We start from the raw sequence: 21,741 nt of genomic DNA, 5'->3' as shown, positions 1-21,741 counted from the left end.
TTGTTTCCTGGCGTTCATGTCAAAGGTCATCGTTATGGCGGAAAACATTAGTGGCGCTAGAGAACAACAAGTATATATTTTTTAAATATGGGGTTTTCGTTAAATTTACCTTCTAACTTATGTTGGTAAGAACTGGTAGATTACCGTTTTCGTTTGCAGCAATATTTTTTACACTAATATACCATAGATATATCACTTGTGTAGGTTTACTAAATAACCTGCATCAATAAACACTGAAGGTAAAAGTATTTGCTTCATGTTGCTGACGTATGTGTATTTTTATCAACAAAACGATGCAGTATAATCTGTAGCATTACAAGTTAAGAATGTTTTAAATGGGAGGTTATTCTAGAAAACCCCATAGCAGAGCACTACGATATCTATGGTTTGTATTTTATGTAATTGTTACGGAATTATTTCGGCAGGGCGGGAATTGAGCCTACTGAGGATTTGAGCGGCGACCCCCAAACACAACCCTAGAACCTCAAATAAGATCTTTACCCCAACGCTGCCTTACTGATTCGTAAAAGGCCCGGACCCTGAAATAACGGCTCACCATCAAAACCTAAATACCTCATACTGGGTTGAATAAATGGGCGACTTACTTCAATTAAATCGCATTCCAAACACCAACAAATCGCTACATACAACACAATGCCCAAGACTAGCAAGTCATCCACTTTTTAGGCCTAGTCGCCTCATGTCACAAGCCAATTAACCAATCAACGAGCGAAACGTAATCACTAGAGCGTAACGTGGCAAACTTCCACTGTACAGTGCAAAAATAATCATCAACCGAAGGGAAATTGGATGAAACGCAAGTGAAGAAAACCGACATAACAAGGAATAGTGCGGGGCGTTGTGTGCATTTACAATAAAGTTCAAATAAAAAATTCACAAAACAGAAGTAAGAATGAAGAGAAGTATTAGTGTGGTGGGTCGTTTTTCACAACATTCCCTCCAACCTAAAGACTGTCCCACTCCGCTGGGATTATGTTTCTGGCGATGGACAGAACTTTGTTTGGCTGCGTTCCCGCACCGGCCTGCTTGGTAGGTTATTATACAAAGGGTCTTCCAATCGGCGGGACGCTTGCTCGGTATCCAAACTTTTCCTCCCGACTTCATCTTCCTGATCGGTTCGCACACTTTCGTCCACTGCCGGGAAGATATCGGTTGTCGGCTTCATCCTATTCAAGTGAAACGTTTGCTTTTTTCAGCCGCGTCCTCGATGATATAGTTAACGGGGCCGAACACTTCGACAACGTAGTAGGGTCCTTCGGAAGCGCTTTGCAGCTTTTTGCATTTTCCCACAGGGACCGCTGGATTAAATCGCGATCACCGACTGAATGTGGCGTCCAATGTTGTCTCCGATCGACTTCTCATCCGCCGGCGGTGGAGTCGGAGACTTTCTCGCACAAATTTCTCCGTCAGCTCCAAACAATCGCGTAAACGATGGATTTCAGCTTCCGATATCTCATTCTCCTTCGCGACGTTCCCCCGACCAAATCTACGGGCAGTCGTAGTGATCGCTCTGTCAAATCGTGTGGGATGGGAAGCCGGTACTTTCGTGGGCGTTGTAAGCCGCAACCACCGCAGGTAGTGCTTCGTCCCATTTGTGTTCGTCTCGTTTACATATTTACGTAGCATTGTTATAATGGTTATATCGTTGCGTATTTCCACCGTTGCACGCGGGTCGACATTCGGTGATTCGGGTTTTCTTTGATCCCAATAATCTCAATAACTCGGAAAAGAAATTACTTTGGAAATTCGTACCCCGGTCGCGTGAATGGTAGAAGACCATCCACATCGACCTCCACTCGTTACATTGAGCTACTTTCCGTCGAGTGAACAATGGTGTCTGTGTCCTTTGTGCGGGTTTTTTATTATATATTGACAATCGCTGCATCTTCGACAAAACTGGTCTACGTCTTCGTGCCACCTGTACCAGTGGAACCTTTTGGTAACTTCCGAGAGGGTCTTCGTGATGCCTAGATGACAACTTCTGAGCACGTTATCGTGTAGTGCAACCATAACCCCTTTGTCTTAAACTTGGAGGGAGAACTACTTTAAGTACGATCTCTACCCCAGAATCAGTTTCCACGCACAAAACCTTTCCCTTTTCCCTCAGGCGAGGGAAGAGCGACCACCAAATATCGAATTAAAGGGGGGTGACGTCGTATGGTTTTGAATTTGGAGCGCACAACTTTTTTAACCAATCCATCACAACGGAGAAATCATCGTAGTTTTCTTGATGTGCCGCAATGTCTTCTAGGCTGTAGCAAAATAATGTCTTAAACTCCACCACCTGCATCTCGACCGCTTCTGTCGTCAACTTGTATAGGAAGTTTGGGTCTACGTCACTGTCGTGTACACGTGACAGCGCATCAGCGTTTCGATGTTTTACTCTCGGCCTGTGTTCAAGGTCAAAGCCAAACGCGGAAAGATATTCCACCCACATTGTCAGTAAAGTTCCTTCGACTGCCGCAACCAACGTAGAAGAGAAGAAAGATCTGGGTTCACAGGAAAACTTCCTACCTAAAAGATAACATCGATACAGTTTGGTCGCAGAGAGCAAGCAACTCTTTTCGCGTCGTGGAATGGTTTCTTTCGGCACGGCTTGGGGATCTACTCACATAGACAATTACGCTCTCCTTACCGTCCACGTTCTGTGACAAAACACATCCAACAGCGGTATCGGACGCGTCTGTATCGACCACAAACGGCCGTGCGAAATCTGGGTATTGCAAAATGGGCGCCGCAGGTAAACGTTCCTTGAGATCACCAAAAGCTTTCTGGTAACATTTATCCCATACGAAACTCCTTCCCTTTCCGTAAGTCGGTGAAGAGGGGTAGCGATATGCGCATAACTCTGTACATATTTGCGGTGATATGACGTCAAGCATAGAAACATCAATTCTTTGCCGATTGTGAACGTCACAAAACGTGGAAGAAAACGCGGGACAACGGGCTCTGTTGCTGCTGGTTGGTGATGTGTTACATGTGGTTCAAACTTTCGTCGGTGTTCCGTCAACTGTCCCGACATCTGCACATCTGGAAACAAAACCACACGCTCTCTTTGTCCTTTCGGCCGATGGTCAGCATATTTACCAAAGACAGCCCAACACGACCACGGCATAGTTGCGGCTTTTACGCTCAGATGTATGGTCTGGGCGGAACAGCGACAGATTTGCGTGTTTCAGTTCTTTGATTCCGACGTCAGGTTGTCAGTTCTTAGACATGTTGTTTGGTTGCATCTCAATTCTTCCACCTTATTTAATACCGCTCCCATTCCAGGTACTTTTGATTGCAACGTGACCTCTGGGCTGAGCACCGAGTCCAAGTCGACTTGAGCGACTGCAACCAAGCTTTGCTCGTACCTGATTAATACCGGGATGGTATCCGCCAAACACAGGCCCTGTAGCCCTCGTAGCAGTGTTTATAGTACTTCGTTATTCAGGACAACCTTCGAATTACTGCTGTACGCCGTATTACTGAGCGGACGTAAACGAATAAGCGTCCCGTTATAAGCACTGGTCTCATGGCGCAAGGCAAGTTTCTTAAGTTCTTTGTATTCGATTGCATAGAGGTTGCCATCACCATCCTCTATTGCCCATTTCGTAACGTTGTTATGGATGCCAGGAACAAATGCCGTTTAACCTGGTCCGTCGCTTCGGTACTTTCGCAGTACGATTCAAAAGTATTGAAATACTCAACAAGATCATCACCAGGCCTCAGTGGCGGCGGTTGCATTAAAAGTCAAAACTCATTGTTAAAAGACACATTTATAAAAAGACACTACACCTGAGTGTTGCTATAGCGAAACCAGTGGGTGTGGTGACATGGTCCAGGCGTGCTCGCAAAGTTGTTACGGAATTATTTCGGGAATTGAGCCTAGTGAGGATGTTCTTCTCCCCTGGCTTATACAATCCCAACCCTTGTTTTAGTCAATAGTAATTATAATACATGGGATGGACTTGGGACAAAGCATGACTTACTTTATTTACATATTTGGACATTTTGTTGCAGCCTTGAGGTTGTCCCTATACATTTTTAACGACGCCACTCATTTTGATTTTGTTTATGAAAGCGATCCCAAACCCAGCTTGTATAACGTGGAAGACTTACCAGTAGTGGTTACAGTGGCTGTCACTGATTTAAGGCAAGCTTGAGGTGATGAGCCAAATTTAAATGCACGGAGTCAGTATTATACCATTTTACTTTATGATAGAAATCTCTGGTTACCTGTTTGGTGAACCGTTCTCTGCAGGATCTGCTCGTTTGATTCACCACTAGATGGCCGATGGTGAGTGATGTCATGGGAGGTGGTTGCAAGCTCTTCCGTACCTCGAATTGCTGCAACAAGAAATTATTTTACCTATAATAGGACAACTTTCATCATATGTAGTTATGTCATAGTTACAACACCAAACCAAATGTATTAAATCAACCCCTGTTTATGCCGTTCAACAGATCAACAAATTCTTGTGGCAAATTATCAGGCATGAAAATTACTGTGGAGGACAATGTTGGAATTGGCAACAAAACTTCATGTATTTGACAAATCCCTGTCTCAAAGCATGTTTAAAAATTCCAACCCCACATTCTTAACATAAAGCATTCATGGACTGAAATGATATTAGTGAGTGAATATACAAACTAATGATTTAGTAATTCTCAATAAAATCTATCAATAATTGCACTGACTTAACATTGGTTGAATTCGTCGTAAAATGTTTTCACTTCTTTCAATCTCCCGCTTTCTGTCCACTTCAGTTATGTCTGTTGCCATTCTGTAAGCTTGGATTGATTTTTGATAAAAATCCATGCTTTCATTCAGTCGATTTGTTTCCATGCAAACAACAACAAGGTTGTGTAACAAAGTTCCGAACACTTCATGCTTTGCTGAGTTTTCACCAAACTGTTTCCTCATCATTTCAAGTCCAAGTTTAATTGTTGATTCCCTCGACGAATCATCTCCTATGAAATCCTGACTCAATTCAATCCAGTGCAAACACCACACTTCATTTACACATTTTATTCCTTCTTCCACGTTTTGAATAGTTTGTATTTTGAGTCTCATCGTTTCCATCAGTGGGATCACGTGATCACGAATTATTCGTTTGTTTTCAAGTTTTTTATTCAAATCCGATGTTTACATCAAATTTTTGCATGTCCATCTCAAACCCCCAACACAATCCACCACACCTTCAACCTCTCTCACGTCATCGTGATGCCTTGAATAAAATTCACCTCCAAGTTCGTACAATAAAATCGATTCCAAACATTTTCCCTCTTCTCTCTTTTTATCTCCAGTTCTTTTCAAATCATCTGCAGTTGCCCCAACACCTTCAAGTGACCTTGAAAGTTGGTTTCTTGTTTCATTTGCTTCAGGATATTTTTGCTTTTCCAACAAATCCGCGTATTTTTCTATCAGGGAATTTAGGTCGATGTTTTCATCTGAAACAGAAACAATTTAATTAAACTACGCGAAAAAATTTAATTCCTAACATGAAAATATTTTTTTCAACTTTGTTTCCTGGCGCACATGTAAAAGGAATTCGTTATGGTAACATTTATCCCATACGAAACTCCTTCCCTTTCCGTAAGTCGGTGAAGAGGGGTAGCGATATGCGCATAACTCTGTACATATTTGCGGCGATATGACGTCAAGCATAGAAACATCAATTCTTTGCCGATTGTGAACGTCACAAAACGTGGGAGGAAACGCGGGACAACGGGCTCTGTTGCTGCTGGTTGGTGATGTGTTACATGTGGTTCAAACTTTCGTCGGTGTTCCGTCAACTGTCCCGACATGGCACATCTGGAAACAAAACCACACGCTCTCTTTGTCCTTTCGGCCGATGGTTAATAGCATATTTACCAAGGACAGCCCAACACGACCACAGCAGTTGCGGCTTTTACGCTCAGATGTATGGTCTGGGCGGAACAGCGACAGATTTGCGTGTTTCAGTTCTTTGATTCCGGCCTCAGGTTGTCAGTTCCTAGACATGTTGTTTGGTTGCATCTCAATTCTTCCCACCTTATTTAATACCGCTCCCATTCCAGGTTCTTTTGATTGCAACGTGACGTCAATACCGGGATGGTATCCACCAAAAACCAGCCCTGTATCCCTCTTAGTAGTGTTATATAGTACTTCGCTATTCAGGACAGCCTTCGAATTACTGCTGTACGCCGTATTACTGAGCGGACGTAAACAAATAAGCGTCCCGTTTCCCAGGGCAATTACACGCATCTTGTGAGTGCTTCGCGTTGCCTCTCTGATCGTCCAGCACTGGTCTCATGGCGCAAGGCAAGTTTCTTAAGTTCTTTATATTCGATTGCATAGAGGTTACCATCACCATCCTCTATTGCTTATTTCATAACGTTGTTATGAATGCCAGGAACAAATGCTGTTTAACCTGGTCCGTCGCTTCGATACTTTCGCAGTACGATTCAAAAGTATTGAAATACTCAACAAGATCATCACCAGACCTCAGTGGCGGCGGTTGCATTAAAAGTCAAAACTCATTGTTAAAAGACACATTTATAAAAAGACACTACACCTGAGTGTTGCTATAGCGAAACCAGTGGGTGTGGTGACAGAGTCCAGGCGTGCTCGCAAAGTTGTTACGGAATTATTTCGGCAGCGCGGGAATTGAGCCTAGTGAGGATGTTCTTCTCCCCTGGCTTATACGATCCCAACCCTTGTTTTAGTCAATAGTAATTATAATACATGGGATGGACTTGGGACAAAGCATGACTTACTTTATTTACATATTTGGACATTTTGTTGCAGCCTTGAGGTTGTCCCTATACATTTTTAACGACGCCATTCATTTTGATTTGTTTATGAAAGCGATCCCAAACCCAGTTCTACTTTGTATAACGTGGAAGACTTACCACTAGTGGTTAGAGTGGCTGTCACTGATTTAAGGCTTGAGGTGATGAGCCAAATTTAAATGCACGGAGTCAGTATTATAACATTTTACTTTATAATAGAAATCTCTGGTTACCTGTTTGGTGAACCGTTCTCTGCACGATCTGCTCGTTTGTTTCACCACTAGATGGCCGATGGTGAGTGACGTCACGGGAGGTGGTTGCAAGCTCTTCAGTTCCTCGAATTGCTACAACAAGAAATTATTTCACCTATAATAGCACAACTTTCATCATATGAAGTTATGTCATAGTTACAACACCATACCAAATATATTAAATCAACCCCTGTTAATGCCGTTCAACAGATCAACAAATTCTTGTGGCAAATTATCAGGCATGAAAATTACTGTGGAGGACAATGTTGGACTTGGCAACAAAACTTTATGTATTTGACAAATCCCTGTCTCAAAGTATGTTTAAAAATTCCAAACCCCACATTCTTAACATAAAGCATTCATGGACTAAAAAAGAAATTAGTGAGTGAATATACAAACTAATGATTTAGTAATTCTCAATAAATTCTATCAATAATTGCACTGACTCAACATTGGTTGAATTCGTCGTAAATTGTTTTCACTTCCTTCAATCCTCTCCTTTCTTCCCTCCTCAGTTATGTCTGTTGCCATTCTGTAAGCTTGGATTGCTTTTTGATAAAAATCGACGCTTTCGTTCAGTCGATTTTTTTCCATGCAAACAACACCAAAGTTGTGTAACAAAACTCCGAACACTCGATGCTTTGCTGAGTTTTCACCAAACTGTTTCCTCATCATTTCAAGTCCAAGTTTAATTGTTGATTCCCTCGACGAATAATCTCCGATTGAAAGTTGACTCAATTCAATCCTGTGCAAACTCCACACTTCATTTCGAGATTTTATTCCTTCTTCCACGTTTTTAATATTTTGTATTTTGAGTCTCATCGTTTCCATCAGTGGGATCACGTGACCACGAATTATTCGTTTGTTTTCTAGTTTTTGATTCAAATCCGATGTTTTCATCAAATCTCTGCATGTCAGATACAACCCCAGAACACAATCCCTCACACCTTCCACCCCTCTCACGTCATCGTGATGCCTTGAATAAAATTCACCTCCAAGTTCGTACAATAAAATCGATTCCAAACATTTTCCCTCTCCTCTCTTTTTACGTCCAGTTGTTTTCAAATCTTCTGCAGTTGCCCCAAGACCTTCAAGTGACCTTGAAAGTTGTTTCTTTGTTTTACTTGCTTCGGAATATTTTTGCTTTTTCAACAAATCCACATAAATTTTGGTGTTTACATCTGAAATTAAAACATTTAAAATTATGAAAAGAGAAAAAAAATTCTCATTATTTCTAAATATTCTGATACACCACTACGTCACTACAGTACTACGCCACTACAGTACTACGTCACTACAGATAATATTTTAAATTGGGTTCATGTGTTGTAGATATCGGTGGCAATTTGTACGAAATGTTAATTTTTAATGGCAGTCTTACATTACTCCTGAATCCACTGTTATTACACCAGTTTTTAAATATAATCTACGCTTGTTGATGAAACTTTGAGATGGCAAAACTTGTGTATGAGGTTGAACTACTTTCATGTGTAAAGTGTTTGGTTAATTAAAACGTCTTCGATATATATTTCGCCTAATCACTTACATCGTCTAATGACGCACGAAAAAATATTTGCAGACAGTTTGGAAGTACGTTACAATTCTCCCTGAACCAGAACGAGAGCGCCGAGAGAGAGACACTATTATTAGTCATGACCCCGGTCTGACCCTTGTCCATCGAGTTGTTAGCCGTTTTCGTCTCGATGTGCATAAGCTTGTTTGATTTCGGCCATTGCAAAGCTAAATCGTTTTAATGGCGGTTGAATTGATTCCTGTATGATTCGGACGACGTCTAAACGTCGTCGTGATTAATGTCATTACAAAGGTCGTAATTGCGTGAATTATATTCGCCGCTCAGTTGCAATAAAATGTGATTCGTCAATGTTTTTGATGTCGCATGCGTAAATTATGCCATTCGGTGAAAATTATTTCGCGTATCGCTTTTTGAAGCTGATCTCGGCGTGGGAAATTCATGTTGGTATAATTGGGTTCAATTACCGATTCGTACCATTATCAGTTTGACCTTGTCGTGTGCGGGTTACGGGCGTGGAATTTTAAACCCGACGACATGAGGTGGAAATCGTAAACTTGGAAGAGAAAAGTTCAAACCCAGCAAAAAACAAATGGCTTTGTCGCTATAAATGTACGACGAAAGTGGTGATTGCCTGCATGGAACTGGCGTAGAGCAGTGTTATTATCTTGGTTTAACTGTTTGGGGACGCTTTGTAATCGCATCGGGTTTTACATGCGTCCAGATCGCTGTATCGGGGACTACTCGGAACGGAATCAGAGTCATACGTTTCCGGGATTCGGGGCAATGGAATCTATTAGTGGGCATACAATGACGCATTGAATAATCTTGGTTTGTCAAACGCGTTGCCAAAAACCGTCGTCCGCGGAGACCTCACACGTGAGCGACTTCAGGTAGTACTCGTTTCACATAATTACTACATTTGAATGAAGTTATTGCATTTGTCGCAGAACTCCAAAATCACCGATTGCTTTGCAAGCAGACGGCAGTTCGAACCGACAATTATATGTTTCCGTTGAGCAACCGCCGGCAGACGCCCGAATTGGACGTGTGACGTCATTGTACAATTTTTCGCTGTCGATCGTTTGGTCACGTGTTGATCACATGGTCCACGTCACATTAGGCGACGGCCAGAGAACTTTCAAAATTTATTGCAGTTTCGGTTTCACGTTAGAAACCATTCTGGGGAACGACGATATTTTCATGCGTCGGATAACAATGCAATTCCCCACACCTTTTCTGATCCGCTCGTGGGATGATGTTTCGCGTTCTTTCAAAAGCTCGCTGGAGCAGATCATTTGGAAATCATCAGGCAAAAGCGTCCCGATTCAAAATGGACAGTGGAAGCGTTGACAAACCTTGCTTTCTACGTTTTTTACACACCACACGCCTGGATAGGAAATCCAGTCAATTTACCGAGGTTTCTCCCGCTCAACACGGGTCTCATCACATTTCATGAAACGATTGACGGTCGACCGATCACAGACAACCTATGTGTTTTTCGATGTATCGCACCTGAAGATGCCATAGGGCGGTAGCCTTGGTCGCATCGCCACCGAGTTATGACTGAAATTCACAGGCGGAAAATGTGCTTTGGTTTAAATATCAACGTCTTCAGGCTAAAGGGGCTGGGAGCGTGCGATATTTTAAACCGAAGTTTTCAACGGCTAAGAAATAGCGCACAACGATCATGAACCTGGATTTAACAAACGATCATTTCTGTCTCTTTTTCTACGTACGCATCGACCTTTGCTTGTCCGATGTGCAAAGTAACCTTTACTTGGGCTGACCGCTGTACACAACACCAGAAAACGTGTTTTCTTGTCACACGTGAGATATTTTCAAGTGGCGCATTTTCCATCAGACCAACGATTTTCGAACGCTTGAAACTGTGCGGCATTGACTTACCGCCGCAACATCGCTTTTATTCATTTGTGATTTGCTATGACTTCGAGGCGATGCTGAGTCAGCATAATTTACACGGAAGAACGGATAATACGGAATGCCAAGCTGTACACATTCCTCTCAACGTTTCCGTGTGCAGTGACGTACCTGAGTTCGAACAAGGTGAGTGTTTCGTCACAACAGGCCAACCGCAAGAGTTGATTGACAGGTTCACAGATTACCTTGGTCAAATACATTACAAAGCGGCGCAACTAATGCGCAATCGCTTTCATTGGGTGTTTCCCCTGCAAGAAGCCAAAGCAAAACTAAAAACTGTTTTCCTACTTGCCGCGCGCTCGACTTCAGAACAGGCAACACGGCGCGCCCCAAACTCGCGAACAATCCGCTCAATCAATGTCGGCCTCGGCGTTGTACGGCTTTTGGCAAGACATGGTAAAAGGCGTAACGACTTCTTGCGAAAGTGTAACGTCACAATCACGTCACCTGCTTGAAATGATATCGGTTTGCGTCTATCGTCATATGAAGCCATTTCGATGGGGTCGAATCGTCGCACGCGAACCGGATGTTAAGCCAAACGCGTGTAGCGCACTCGATGCGTTTTGCCGATTTCACGCTCAGCCGGAACGATCTCCAGCAGCGGGCTCATGGTATTACCAACAGAGCGCGACTGTACGATGTCTGTGTGGACGAATATCGCCGAAAAATCCGAGGAAACTTCGCATGGATGCACGCTCGTATGCTGGCCTGGTGGCAGTTCGGTGCGCTCGAAACCAAGCATAGAGGCGAGTTGGGGTGAAAGCGTTACTGCAAAAACTTCAGGAACGTGTGCAGTGTGACCGGCCAGGCGCTTGATCTTGTAATCCTTCTACTGTCGCATTCGTTGCACCAGAATTAGACCCGTTTCATAATGGCCGGCTTCGAGCGTATACCGAAGCGTGCTTCCACTGTGCCAAATATCAAACGGGTCACGAACATGCTGTAATTCCTGCTCGTAAAACTTCCCCTTCATAATGTCACCGCTGTGATCACGCACTTTGTAAGTCGGTGGGCGCCCACTACGCCGCTAATAGATAAAAAATATATCCTGACTCTACTGGCGAACGTAGTCTTTTTAAAGCGAGCTGTGGCGAAAGTAACGCGAACAGGTGCATCGGTGGGAAGCGCACAGGTATCCGGACATGGCTGCTCACCGTACAAATTATTCCAAACTTCTTCCTCGTTCGCATGACTGACCGCGACCAGGGTCATGCCATTGCTACGATGATGGAAGTGATTGTAACTCGCCAGTATTTGCGTCACGATAAACTTTTCACTGTCGACGCTCGTCAAATATCGCCACACCCGATCTTTCAGCGTGCGATTAAATCGTTCCACGACCGACGCTTTCGTTTCCTAATCGTATGTGACGTAAAATCGAATTCGATGCCTGGAAAGCCTGAAAGACCCCGTTGAAAAACTCACGACCCGCATCGGTTTGTAACAGATCCTGTTGACGTCCGCTTGCTCGCATCACGTGGTCGAAAACACGGACAAGATTTGAACCCGTTTTTCTTTTAATGCCAACAAACCCAAACGTATTCCGAAAAAACATGGATGATGGTCACCAAATAACGCTCACCACGGTTTCGAGATGACAGTGATTGCACATCAACCAGATCACTTTGCCATACAGCGACGATACCCGATACAACAACACGTGAATGTTTGAAATGCTTGCGGCGCGGTTTGTGCAGTGTGTAAGTAACTGAGAGAGTACTCTTTCCTGTCTCCTAATCGGAAAGTGAATCTCAGAGTCGTGAGAAACGCACACACCCCCTGTAAAATCACCTTGACATGCAGAAACCACTGTTTTCTCTGAGCTTAGGAGTGCGTTATGTTAATTTACAACATGCTATCAGTGTATAAATAGGTTTCTCATTGAATTTAACGTCTGACTTAGGTTAAAAAAATTGGTGGATTGCTGTTTTCTTTTGCAGGCCTACTGTTTTCACTAATATACCAAAGATACATAAGCAGCGCTCCAGGACTGTTCATGCCCCCTCCACAACATGCAATATTGCAGTTGACCTTGGAAACTGAATTTCATAGATTTGATTGCCATAAACATAAATGTTATAATGACTTGGTCATCAGACAATAATAAATTAGAATTACCATTCAGTGTAGAGCGGACATTCTTAATGTTACCAGGGTGGTTGGGGGAGTCTTTCTTTCCAAACCGAGGGAAGATCTTTCTCAAAAAACTGGACTTGGATCTAGTTGAGTCTGCACAATTGCCATAGTTACAGATCAATTATCTCAAAGTTTAGTTTTGTAAATAATTTTAATTAAACCCGTAAACCGTAGTTTGTTGACCCCTGGTCTATGGTGAAAATAGTTTCATTTTCTACAGCTAACATGTGGGAGGTTGTTATTGTTGTTATTTCAATTTGACAGCAAAGATTAACTTATTTTCTACAAATACAACAAAAAAAGGTATGCAAATTATAAAAGATTAAGTTTACAGAAATTTAAACTATTTTCATGAAGTTTTGTCTGACTTGTGATGAGTCACAATATGTTTAAAAGCGTTAGGATAAATTGACCAGCTTGACTGACACATTACCATGAGATGCAGACAGTAGTGCAAACTGCTTCACATGTTAGGTCTCATCACTGCAACTAATGACTGTAACAGAAAACTAGCTTTTAAACTAGCAGAGAATTTTCCACTTTGTGATACTTTTAAATCCTTACAGGTCAAAACAGCTCTAATGGACTACTGTCTGCAGCTTAATTGTTATTATTGCTATTTTGCTACTGTTATGTACCTTGTTCTTGTTGACGATTCTCTGTAGCATGGGATTGTTGTTGTACTTTAACACCAGATGAACTTTGACCTCCATCAGGGCCTTGTGAAGAAAGATTATTGGAATAAAAGTTTAAAGACCAACAGTTTTTGGTACAAGTCTGTTTCAAGTTTAAACTGCAGTAAAGACTGCAAGCATGATGATCTGAAGGCCACAAAGTGTATATGTAAATTCTTAAATGAATCTATTGCCAATTACCCAACTATAAAATGGATTGCCATCAGCCAATAATAAATTAGAATTACCATCCAGTGTAGAGTGGTCATTCTTAATGTTACCTGGGTGGTTGGGGGAGTCTTTCTTTCCAAACCGAGGGAAGATCTTTCTCAAAAAACTGGGCTTGGATTTTTTGGCATCTACACAAATGTTTAAACCAATGTCACAGGCTACATATTTGTATTTCTATGAAAATAAGTTTTGGACCGAGGAATTACTGAATAATTGCCTAAATATCCCCCAGGACTTTTTATGCCCCCTCCACTGTAGCCAACATAAGTAACAAGACCAAGCAACCGTTATTGGCAAGCAAGCTGAACAGTCGTCAGGACAAATATTACACTTTACCAAGAATATGTTCTGCAAATAATAGGTAGAAACAGTGTGCAAACCGGTCTGCAGCTCTCATTATTGTATTCACTCATTCCTCCATTACAACTAAATTGAATAATTATTATCTGTGTGTCTTATTGTGGCATTCTGTAATACCTTATTAATTTGGAATAAATTTCTAAAACCGCAAGGTTGGTAAAAATCACAAGATTATTTCAATGTTTTCCTAACCTGTATGTTGGAGATGATCAGTTTGTCCCGATGTAGATTCCGAACTCAGTTGGTCGTCGGTGACATCATCAAGTGCTGAGGATCGATCTCTCCCACTTGTTTCTTTAAAACACAATTGTTGTCAATGAAACCATGGACTTGCTGCAACACCAACATATGCTGGGAATAAATACTTTGAGGAAAAGTTGGAAAAAATACTTACGTAGACAAGTCAGGTAAGACTCGCCTTTTTCTCGTCTCTCTCTCTTAGACTTACGTAGACAAGTCGGGTATGGTTTGGTGGGAACGTATTTGGCGTAGGACACCAAAAAGTTTCTTGTTGCAAAAATAAACCTTTGTCTATGACGTGCAAACTACTAAACATTTGTTTGTGTTGGTTTACTTTCAAGAAAATGAGTTAAACACATGTAAGTTTCCGCCAAACATGTTAGAGAGAGAAAGATGAGAAAAAAGCAAGTCTTACCTGACTTGTCATATTTATATGTTTGTACTGAACTTACACTTGGTGTGCAGAAACCACTGCTTTCTCTAAACTTACGTGGGCGTTAGTTTAAATTACAACATGTTATCATTGTCTTATCTCAGATTATTTAACAAAATAATGGAGCAATTTGTTGGACGTGTAGATTAAAATAATCCCAGACTCAGTTATGCCAAACTTCTTGATATTTCATTTACTCAAACATTTTGTGGCAAAAGTGGATGTTTCAATCAGTGGCGTTAATAGAGCGATGTATGTTTTTCGCCAGGGACAACCCAACCAGAAGCCACATGATGCCTTCGACCATGGTCTGCAAACATCTTTCAGATGGGCAGTGAAGCATGAAGCAAGTTACCATACAAATTAACCAAGTTCACGGTTAATATGAACACATTTTGGGTATAAGTGGAAAAACCCTAGAGTATATGTGTTTAAAGTATCCCAAAGTGGGGAAACCACCAAAATACATCACCATAAAAGTTGGGACAGGCCGCACAAACACACAATCAATGACGTCATTGTGACATCACGGACTGAGGTTGTACGCACAGGCATGTCGGCAAAAAGTACAACAGCAATAAAATTTGATAAAGAAACCTATTTTAGAGATAGAGAGTTGGAATTTTAAAGTTAATAGTAAACTAACCTAAAAACAATTTAGTGTCTGCTCAGTTTGTATTAAACTACAGTGCGTGAGTGTTCAACCATAGGTTTGTTATTTCATTGCTCTTGTGCCGTACGCCACCACATGCTCTACAATTATCAACTACACCCAACATTTTTGCATGTACAAACTACATGAGGTTCAGTTATATTATTTTACCTGTTTCCTGTGGTGAACTTTGCTCAACATTTCCTTGCTGTTGTACCTTATCAACAGTGGTTGTTTCGGGCGATGCGCCAACAACTGATGGAATTTCACTCTCTCCATTTCTTGCTGTCACTTCTAAAATTTAATTCGGTTTTAATATTTTTCGGAAAATGTAAGATGAAGTGGTGAAAGTTAAATAAAATACAAATATTAGATCATGGTCCACTGTGTAGTGCAGTGATTCCCAACCTTTATATGGTTGCATACCACTTGGAGGTGAACAATTTCGACGCGTACCACCTAGTGAAGTGTTTCAAAGTTACCTAGGGGATTGTGGTAACACGCATGTTTTCCTACTTAATTCTTCATGCATTTGGAACACATACGGACCAAAGGATGTACACACAAGTGTAGAGTTTTACAGAAACAACACACAGTGATATCCAAACTTTACCATTGCTTTCTGATCCATCCACTTGTTCATGTTCGCCAAACTTGTCCGACTGAAGCTTCGGATTCTGCACAGAAATAAATACAACATCAACACAAATTATATTTCAAATTAACGCACGAATATTCTGTCCTGTGTTAATAACACAAACTACTCCCATAATTATTCTGCAATAATTTTATCTGATTCTGATTTCCATTATTCAATTAAGATGTAAAATAAGTCATCAAAATAGTTGGGTTGGGCAAAAACAGTTATGAGACAACTAATTCTGATTGCATTGTGTAGAGGAGGGTTGGTGACTTTACTTTGTTGCAAATGGAGGGTACTTTCTGTGATTCATTTTTTCACAAAACAAACCTACATTTTTTTCTGCTTTTTTAGCCAAAAATAGAGCGATTAAGGTAGTTGTCGCTCAAATAATTTGGACCAGAATATATTGATAAGACGTGAAAATCTAACAGAAAATCACAAATAGAGTGGACTTTCTGTAATTCATTTATCCACAAAATCCACCTCAATATTTTGAAAGATTTTCAACAGCACCCTCTACCAATTGACTGCCTGACTAGAAACCCTGAAAACCAAACTAAAACTGCCTGAAACACGCTGAAAATCGCCCTGGCAACAGCCGTGTATCTTTGCTCATTCAACCAAACACTGGCAGTCATGGTGCGGTTTTGTTGTCAGTGTGGTTGAAAAAATGTTAAAAATACCAAAACGTTGTTGAAAATTCTTTTGGCTTTGTTTCTTTTCAGTAAAGACAGTTAATAACAATGCCAGGAACTTACTGCGCTGTGCCTAAATGTATCTGGACTAAGAAGAAAGCAAAGAAGGGAGACGTGAGAGCACTCTTCACAGTGTACAGACCTGATTTGGCGAAAACTGCTGAAGAAAGAGATCACCGGCAGGCTTACTTTGGAGCCTAAGTAAATTTTCAACATATCGTAAATGAAAAACAACCTGCAGCAACTGAATGTCTCATATGAAATTGTTCGTTTCTGTGGATAGGAAAATTTTACCAGAAGAGCATTATTTAGCAACGAAAATTTGATCAATTAATTGATACAATCGTAACGACAAATAACAAAGTGGTTCATAACAAAAGATGGTCACTACCAAGTCGTAAGTTATTGTACCTCGGTTCAAGCTCTTAATGATTCAATAAGTCATCAAATGCGGACGCTTCACCAAAACATGAAACATATCAAGTGCAATGAGGCAAATGCATGTCAACTGACAGATATTTTGTGTGGCCACCGATTCCACACTATGATTGTCCGGATGAACATTTTTTTAAGCAAACTAAAACCGCCGACATGAGCGTCCCTTCAATTCTATCGAAAATGATGCACACATTCTATTCTTGTTATGTTATCTCGGTTGTGGATTCGGTCATAACCCTTGCTTGGGTGTAATTTTATGTCACAGTTTAATTTATTCGTCTTAGTCCAAATCCTATTCTACGTCCCACAACATCGAGTACTAAAAATACTTTCTTTGTTATTTGGTTTCGATACGGTGACACTGCGACAATGATATGTGCAGTTTCGCGCCCGCTACAGCACCTCTCAGCTCCAGTAGCTCCCGCAGAGACTGTCGAACTAAACGACGCCCATAAACACGTCACAGCCAAACCTAACAAAACAAACGTTGTTGCCAGGTGGTGTTCACGAACGTCTTGCTACTTTTTACCATGAAAAATGAATGTCGCATTTTTTATGTTTGTGTATTTCTTGCATGCCTCAGATTGTGTTTTCAAATGCGCACAAAGTATAAACAACTTTACAAAAAAGTTTAAACCACCAAATATGCAAAACGTCATCGTGTATTTTCCGTGTGCTTTTTTGTGCGTTGTTCCTCAGTCTATCTTTCCAGAAACTTCTCGTGTCGTTCGTTCTCTTTTTCACCCTTTCTTAACCCACAACGTTTATTGTTCAAGGCTGACAAACTCGGTAGGGGAGAATGCAAGGACTTAATAATTATTATCTTGGATGCGCTCAAAATGGTGATTAAGAAACCAGAGACAGTTTAGCGGAACGCGACAAACAACAATACGGCGTCTCAATTCACCAAACGACAAACACATTCGAATATCTTCGCTTTCATTCAGTGACGTCAACAATGGCGATTCCAGATACGATTGGATCACACGAAATTATCGACACAAGAGAAAAAGAAAAAAGTTGGAAACAATTGTATTTTTCCACAGGGTGCACAAAAGCCTTGCGTCGGCAGCGGCAACTTAATACGAAGCATCTGATTTCACTGCGTTCTGTCTCATTGATTTGACCTCTGTCTTATATTGCTAGTGTTGAAATAAGTCTTTACCAATCTTAATTCAAACCAGCACAGTTTGTTACAAAACAAGCGACAGAATTTTTTCCTTTATTATAAAGTATATGCGTATAGCATTGCACGTTCGAATTACCGTATTTGAATGAGAAAATAACTACAAACGTTAGTCAAGCAATCCAATATGCACAGTTATATGTTTTGATGAATTGGCTGGGTATGCGCTGGAAAAACTAATCACGGATCTGCTTATTAAGTTAAGTCAACATAGGTATCTGTTGAAATTAGCAGACAATTCACATTTTTACGTATTAGGTAGCCTAAGTTATAAATTCGCAAGAACTTTGCTTAGACGTTAACTACAAGTATTGTAAGAGTTAGGTAATGTATACAAGGATTTCTATATTTGTAAGCATGCATTACTTACATCTGAATGAATTTCCATGATTGTGTGAGCCGAGTAATCTGTTTACAAATATGCAAATGTAACTTTCAGACTTGTAACATCAAAGCAGTCTACACGTACGCTACGCAAACTCTCTTGTGGAACTCAATCGTTCTCGAGCTTCCGTCGTTAGGAGGTATATCGAATTCCCTCCGTTTACATTCCACCTCAAGGACAAGCGAACGTCCGAGGATTTTTGTGTGTGGTATTGTTAAGTTTTTCGCTGTATAAAGTGTAGCACGCGTATTTCCAGACCAAATTCCCAAAACAACTGGAAACGGAACAAAGGACGCAGACGGAGTTAGGCATTGCTGTAGAATACTGATTACAATTCTTTCTTTTTCAATTCAAAGCTACCAATTCAAATTTATTTAAGATTATAAACTAGTTTGGTAAAAATGGTCACTTTATACCAAACTTGTCCTTAAAATAACGAAAATATAGAAATAATAAACGAAGTCAATGAAGCGGAACAAATAAACATGTGACCCGGGAAGAAACAAATTTGGAAAGTTTTATTCTGAATATATTGAATTGCTTGTATTTACAAACTTGTAATTCATTTTAGGTATTTTTCTGACACTGTCCTGTTATTAGATCATGTAGACACTTATGCTTGTACAATCAATTACAATTCTGTTTGAAAAGGTCAAGCTGTATTACAACTTGTGTTCCAGATATCCAGAGAAAGATTATTCTGATTTTACCTTTTCTGATGATGTTTGTTACTTCTGCCAACCTGGAAGGTTGTGTTAATGTATGCAGAAGGTAAACGTGCAAATTTACTTATATTTATTATTGCTTAATACTGCTCTTCTGGCAAACTTTATTGTATTTACGTTTCTCGACGTTTCGGCTATTATGCAACAGCCTTCATCAGGAGGAAGTATCTAAGTCTACCACAGTGGACGATTTGAGGCACATAAACAGAAACGCTAAAAAGAAAGAAGAAGTGAAACAACGAAAAAGCGATAAGGGCGAACACACCTGCACAGTATACTTATCACTAACCGCACGGTTTTATCACGGTTTTTGAAGTGCGTAATGTCTATCGGCATCAGTAACAATTTATTTATATTTATTATGATTATCGTTGCAGTGAAATTTATTTCATTTTTAAACGAAGAGTAACAATTTTAACATCTTGTATTTCCACAGACCTAATCAGATTCTCCATGAAGACACATCGTCGTTTGTTTTCACACTGACTGAGAAAGACAGCGGCCATGTTCGATATGGCGTCTGTGTCAACTTTTATCGTCCTTTAGAGAAAAGAGATTTAGAAAAGCTGAGAAATAAATCTAGAAGAAAACAAGTTAAGTAAGAGCAATTTATCATATGTTTCCCGTTTCTAAACTTGTCATATTGAAAGCAATTCACTGTGAACCATCTTCATCCATTACAAACCATGCAAGCTTTAAATTATTGATTAATAGAACTGCCTGGAAAAACTAATTTAGGCTCCAGCTTAGGAGTGTGAAGTTTAAATTTATGGAATTGAAAACCCAAAATAAATCGTTTTACTACCCCAAAGTAATTAAAATTGATGGATGTGCATTACTATCTTACCTTTGATTAAAACGAAAGGGTTTGTGCATTGTATAGAAACACAACAAACCTTAATCCTATACACAATTAAAGCACATTGTAACCATAGGATTGTGAACTTATGTGCAAATGTCACATTCAGTATCTGGTCGTCATGTCTCACATTTAAGTAAATAGGCTTGCTCCCTGTAATTAACCTGGATCAATACTTTCCATGCATGTAAATATCCATTAGTAAGTATTGTACTGACATCTATATATGTTATAACCAAGTATCACAGCTAAACACAACAACAAGGTTTTAAGACTTATCAGAGCAACACTTGCTTTATTTGGTTTGTTATCGTTGTGTGTGAATGCAAAGTGTTACTTTTGCTACCAGGAGTGATGATGTAGCTGATGATGATGATCAGCTTTCAGGAGGAAAGAGTTTGAGTGCTACTGCTCAATCTCCAAGATCTGTTGGAAGCGTGGAGAGCAACATCCGTGATGTGGAGACAAACTCGGATGCTTCAGGAGGAAGTGGAAAACTTTCTTCTTTGGACAAGAGCAGAGGTCATTACAATAACAGCTGGTGTAATATCTTCACTGTGACGAAAATCCAAATTATTTCAAATACATTATTCTGTTCCTGAAGGTTGCACAAAATGATCCTTTACACTTAATATAACTTTAGATCATATTTAGACATCTTTTTTCACATATACTAAAAGCGTTGTCATTGTTATTTTGTAACAAGTTCACATGCAAGAAACTTCCATCTAAGCTGTCTCTGTTTATTCCCAGGTTCCGTCCACTCGAGTCCTCACAAACGGAAACATCGAGCATTCAGAACCCACAGTTTAACGTCACTCTGTATCATCAGTCGACACCCATTTATATCAACATTCAGGAGGTACCACCCGTGTTTAACTAAAATGTTTGTCTGACATCAATATGCATTGTTTTCATCATAGAAGAAGTTTGTTTTGGGTTTTAATCACCATTTTCACATGATGAATATACAATTACACTTTATATCTTGTGGAAGCGATCAAACCTGTTTTATTATGTGTCCGAACTAAACTTTAGTTATCACAATGGTGTTGGTTTATCATAGCTTTCAGTTAACTGTTCAAAATCTGCATACAATGCATTTAAGTGCATGGCACTGTTTACATGAAGAGCGTGACATTATACAGAGTCTGTAACTTTCTGTTCACTCACGGCAATTCAACATGTTTTACATCAACATGAGTAGCTTGACTCCATCCTGCTGACCTGGATCAATAATTTTAATGCATCATTTAAAACGACATTGATTTCTTTTCTCTTGAGCTCACCGACCTCATGTACTTTCCGAATAATGTTTCACCAAAACTTGTGATTACAAGCTTGCAATATTACTTTAAATTGGTTAACACATTCCAAATAAAAAGCTGTATATGTTAGATATATTGTTTGAAGTGCTGTGAAAATAGTTTGTTTTTCTCATTTAGATGTTTGTTAACGTTGAAACGAGTGATCGAGGCTTGCTATCAACGAACGAACGCTCGTAACGGAAAGGGAGGAAAACACAGTGACAGGTGGAGTTGACATTTAACAATTGTTGTATTGTTCTGTCATAATGATCAT

The 21,741-nt window shown here is 40.3% G+C and overlaps 1 protein-coding gene and 1 pseudogene across 3 annotated transcripts in view; one reads left to right on the top strand and one right to left on the bottom strand.

Annotated features, from left to right (window-relative positions):
* LOC145889440 (uncharacterized) overlaps positions 1 to 21,741 on the bottom strand; it is a 102,203-nt gene that overhangs the window by 31,656 nt on the left and 48,806 nt on the right. Inside the window, exons 1-9 of one of the 2 annotated variants that reach the window (XM_082980399.1) lie at positions 18,562 to 18,685; positions 15,843 to 15,906; positions 15,401 to 15,523; positions 14,097 to 14,198; positions 13,278 to 13,358; positions 12,622 to 12,732; positions 7,478 to 8,212; positions 7,014 to 7,124; positions 4,243 to 4,353 (exon numbers count right to left, since the gene is read on the bottom strand). In XM_082980399.1, the coding sequence (XP_082836525.1) occupies positions 4,243 to 4,353; positions 7,014 to 7,124; positions 7,478 to 8,212; positions 12,622 to 12,732; positions 13,278 to 13,358; positions 14,097 to 14,198; positions 15,401 to 15,523; positions 15,843 to 15,906; positions 18,562 to 18,579 (1,456 nt within the window). In that variant the 5' untranslated portion in view covers positions 18,580 to 18,685. Of the gene's footprint in view, positions 1 to 4,242; positions 4,354 to 7,013; positions 7,125 to 7,477; positions 8,213 to 12,621; positions 12,733 to 13,277; positions 13,359 to 14,096; positions 14,199 to 15,400; positions 15,524 to 15,842; positions 15,907 to 18,561; positions 18,686 to 21,741 lie in introns of those variants that run through there. The other variant, XM_082980398.1, reaches the window with a different exon arrangement.
* The window catches only part of LOC145889438 (MAP kinase-activating death domain protein-like), a 66,414-nt pseudogene continuing 63,853 nt past the window's right edge, over positions 19,181 to 21,741 (top strand). Inside the window, exons 1-5 of the transcript XR_014399498.1 lie at positions 19,181 to 19,347; positions 19,738 to 19,899; positions 20,510 to 20,682; positions 20,914 to 21,022; positions 21,606 to 21,692. The product of XR_014399498.1 is annotated as an MAP kinase-activating death domain protein-like (transcript). The remainder of the gene's footprint in view (positions 19,348 to 19,737; positions 19,900 to 20,509; positions 20,683 to 20,913; positions 21,023 to 21,605; positions 21,693 to 21,741) is intronic.

The sequence above is a fragment of the Ascidia mentula genome, chromosome 2 (assembly GCF_947561715.1).
Source record: "Ascidia mentula chromosome 2, kaAscMent1.1, whole genome shotgun sequence".
Classification (NCBI taxonomy): Eukaryota; Metazoa; Chordata; class Ascidiacea; order Phlebobranchia; family Ascidiidae; genus Ascidia; species Ascidia mentula.
Note: the sequence above shows the minus strand (reverse complement) of the source record. Positions and strands in the feature narration are given on the sequence as shown.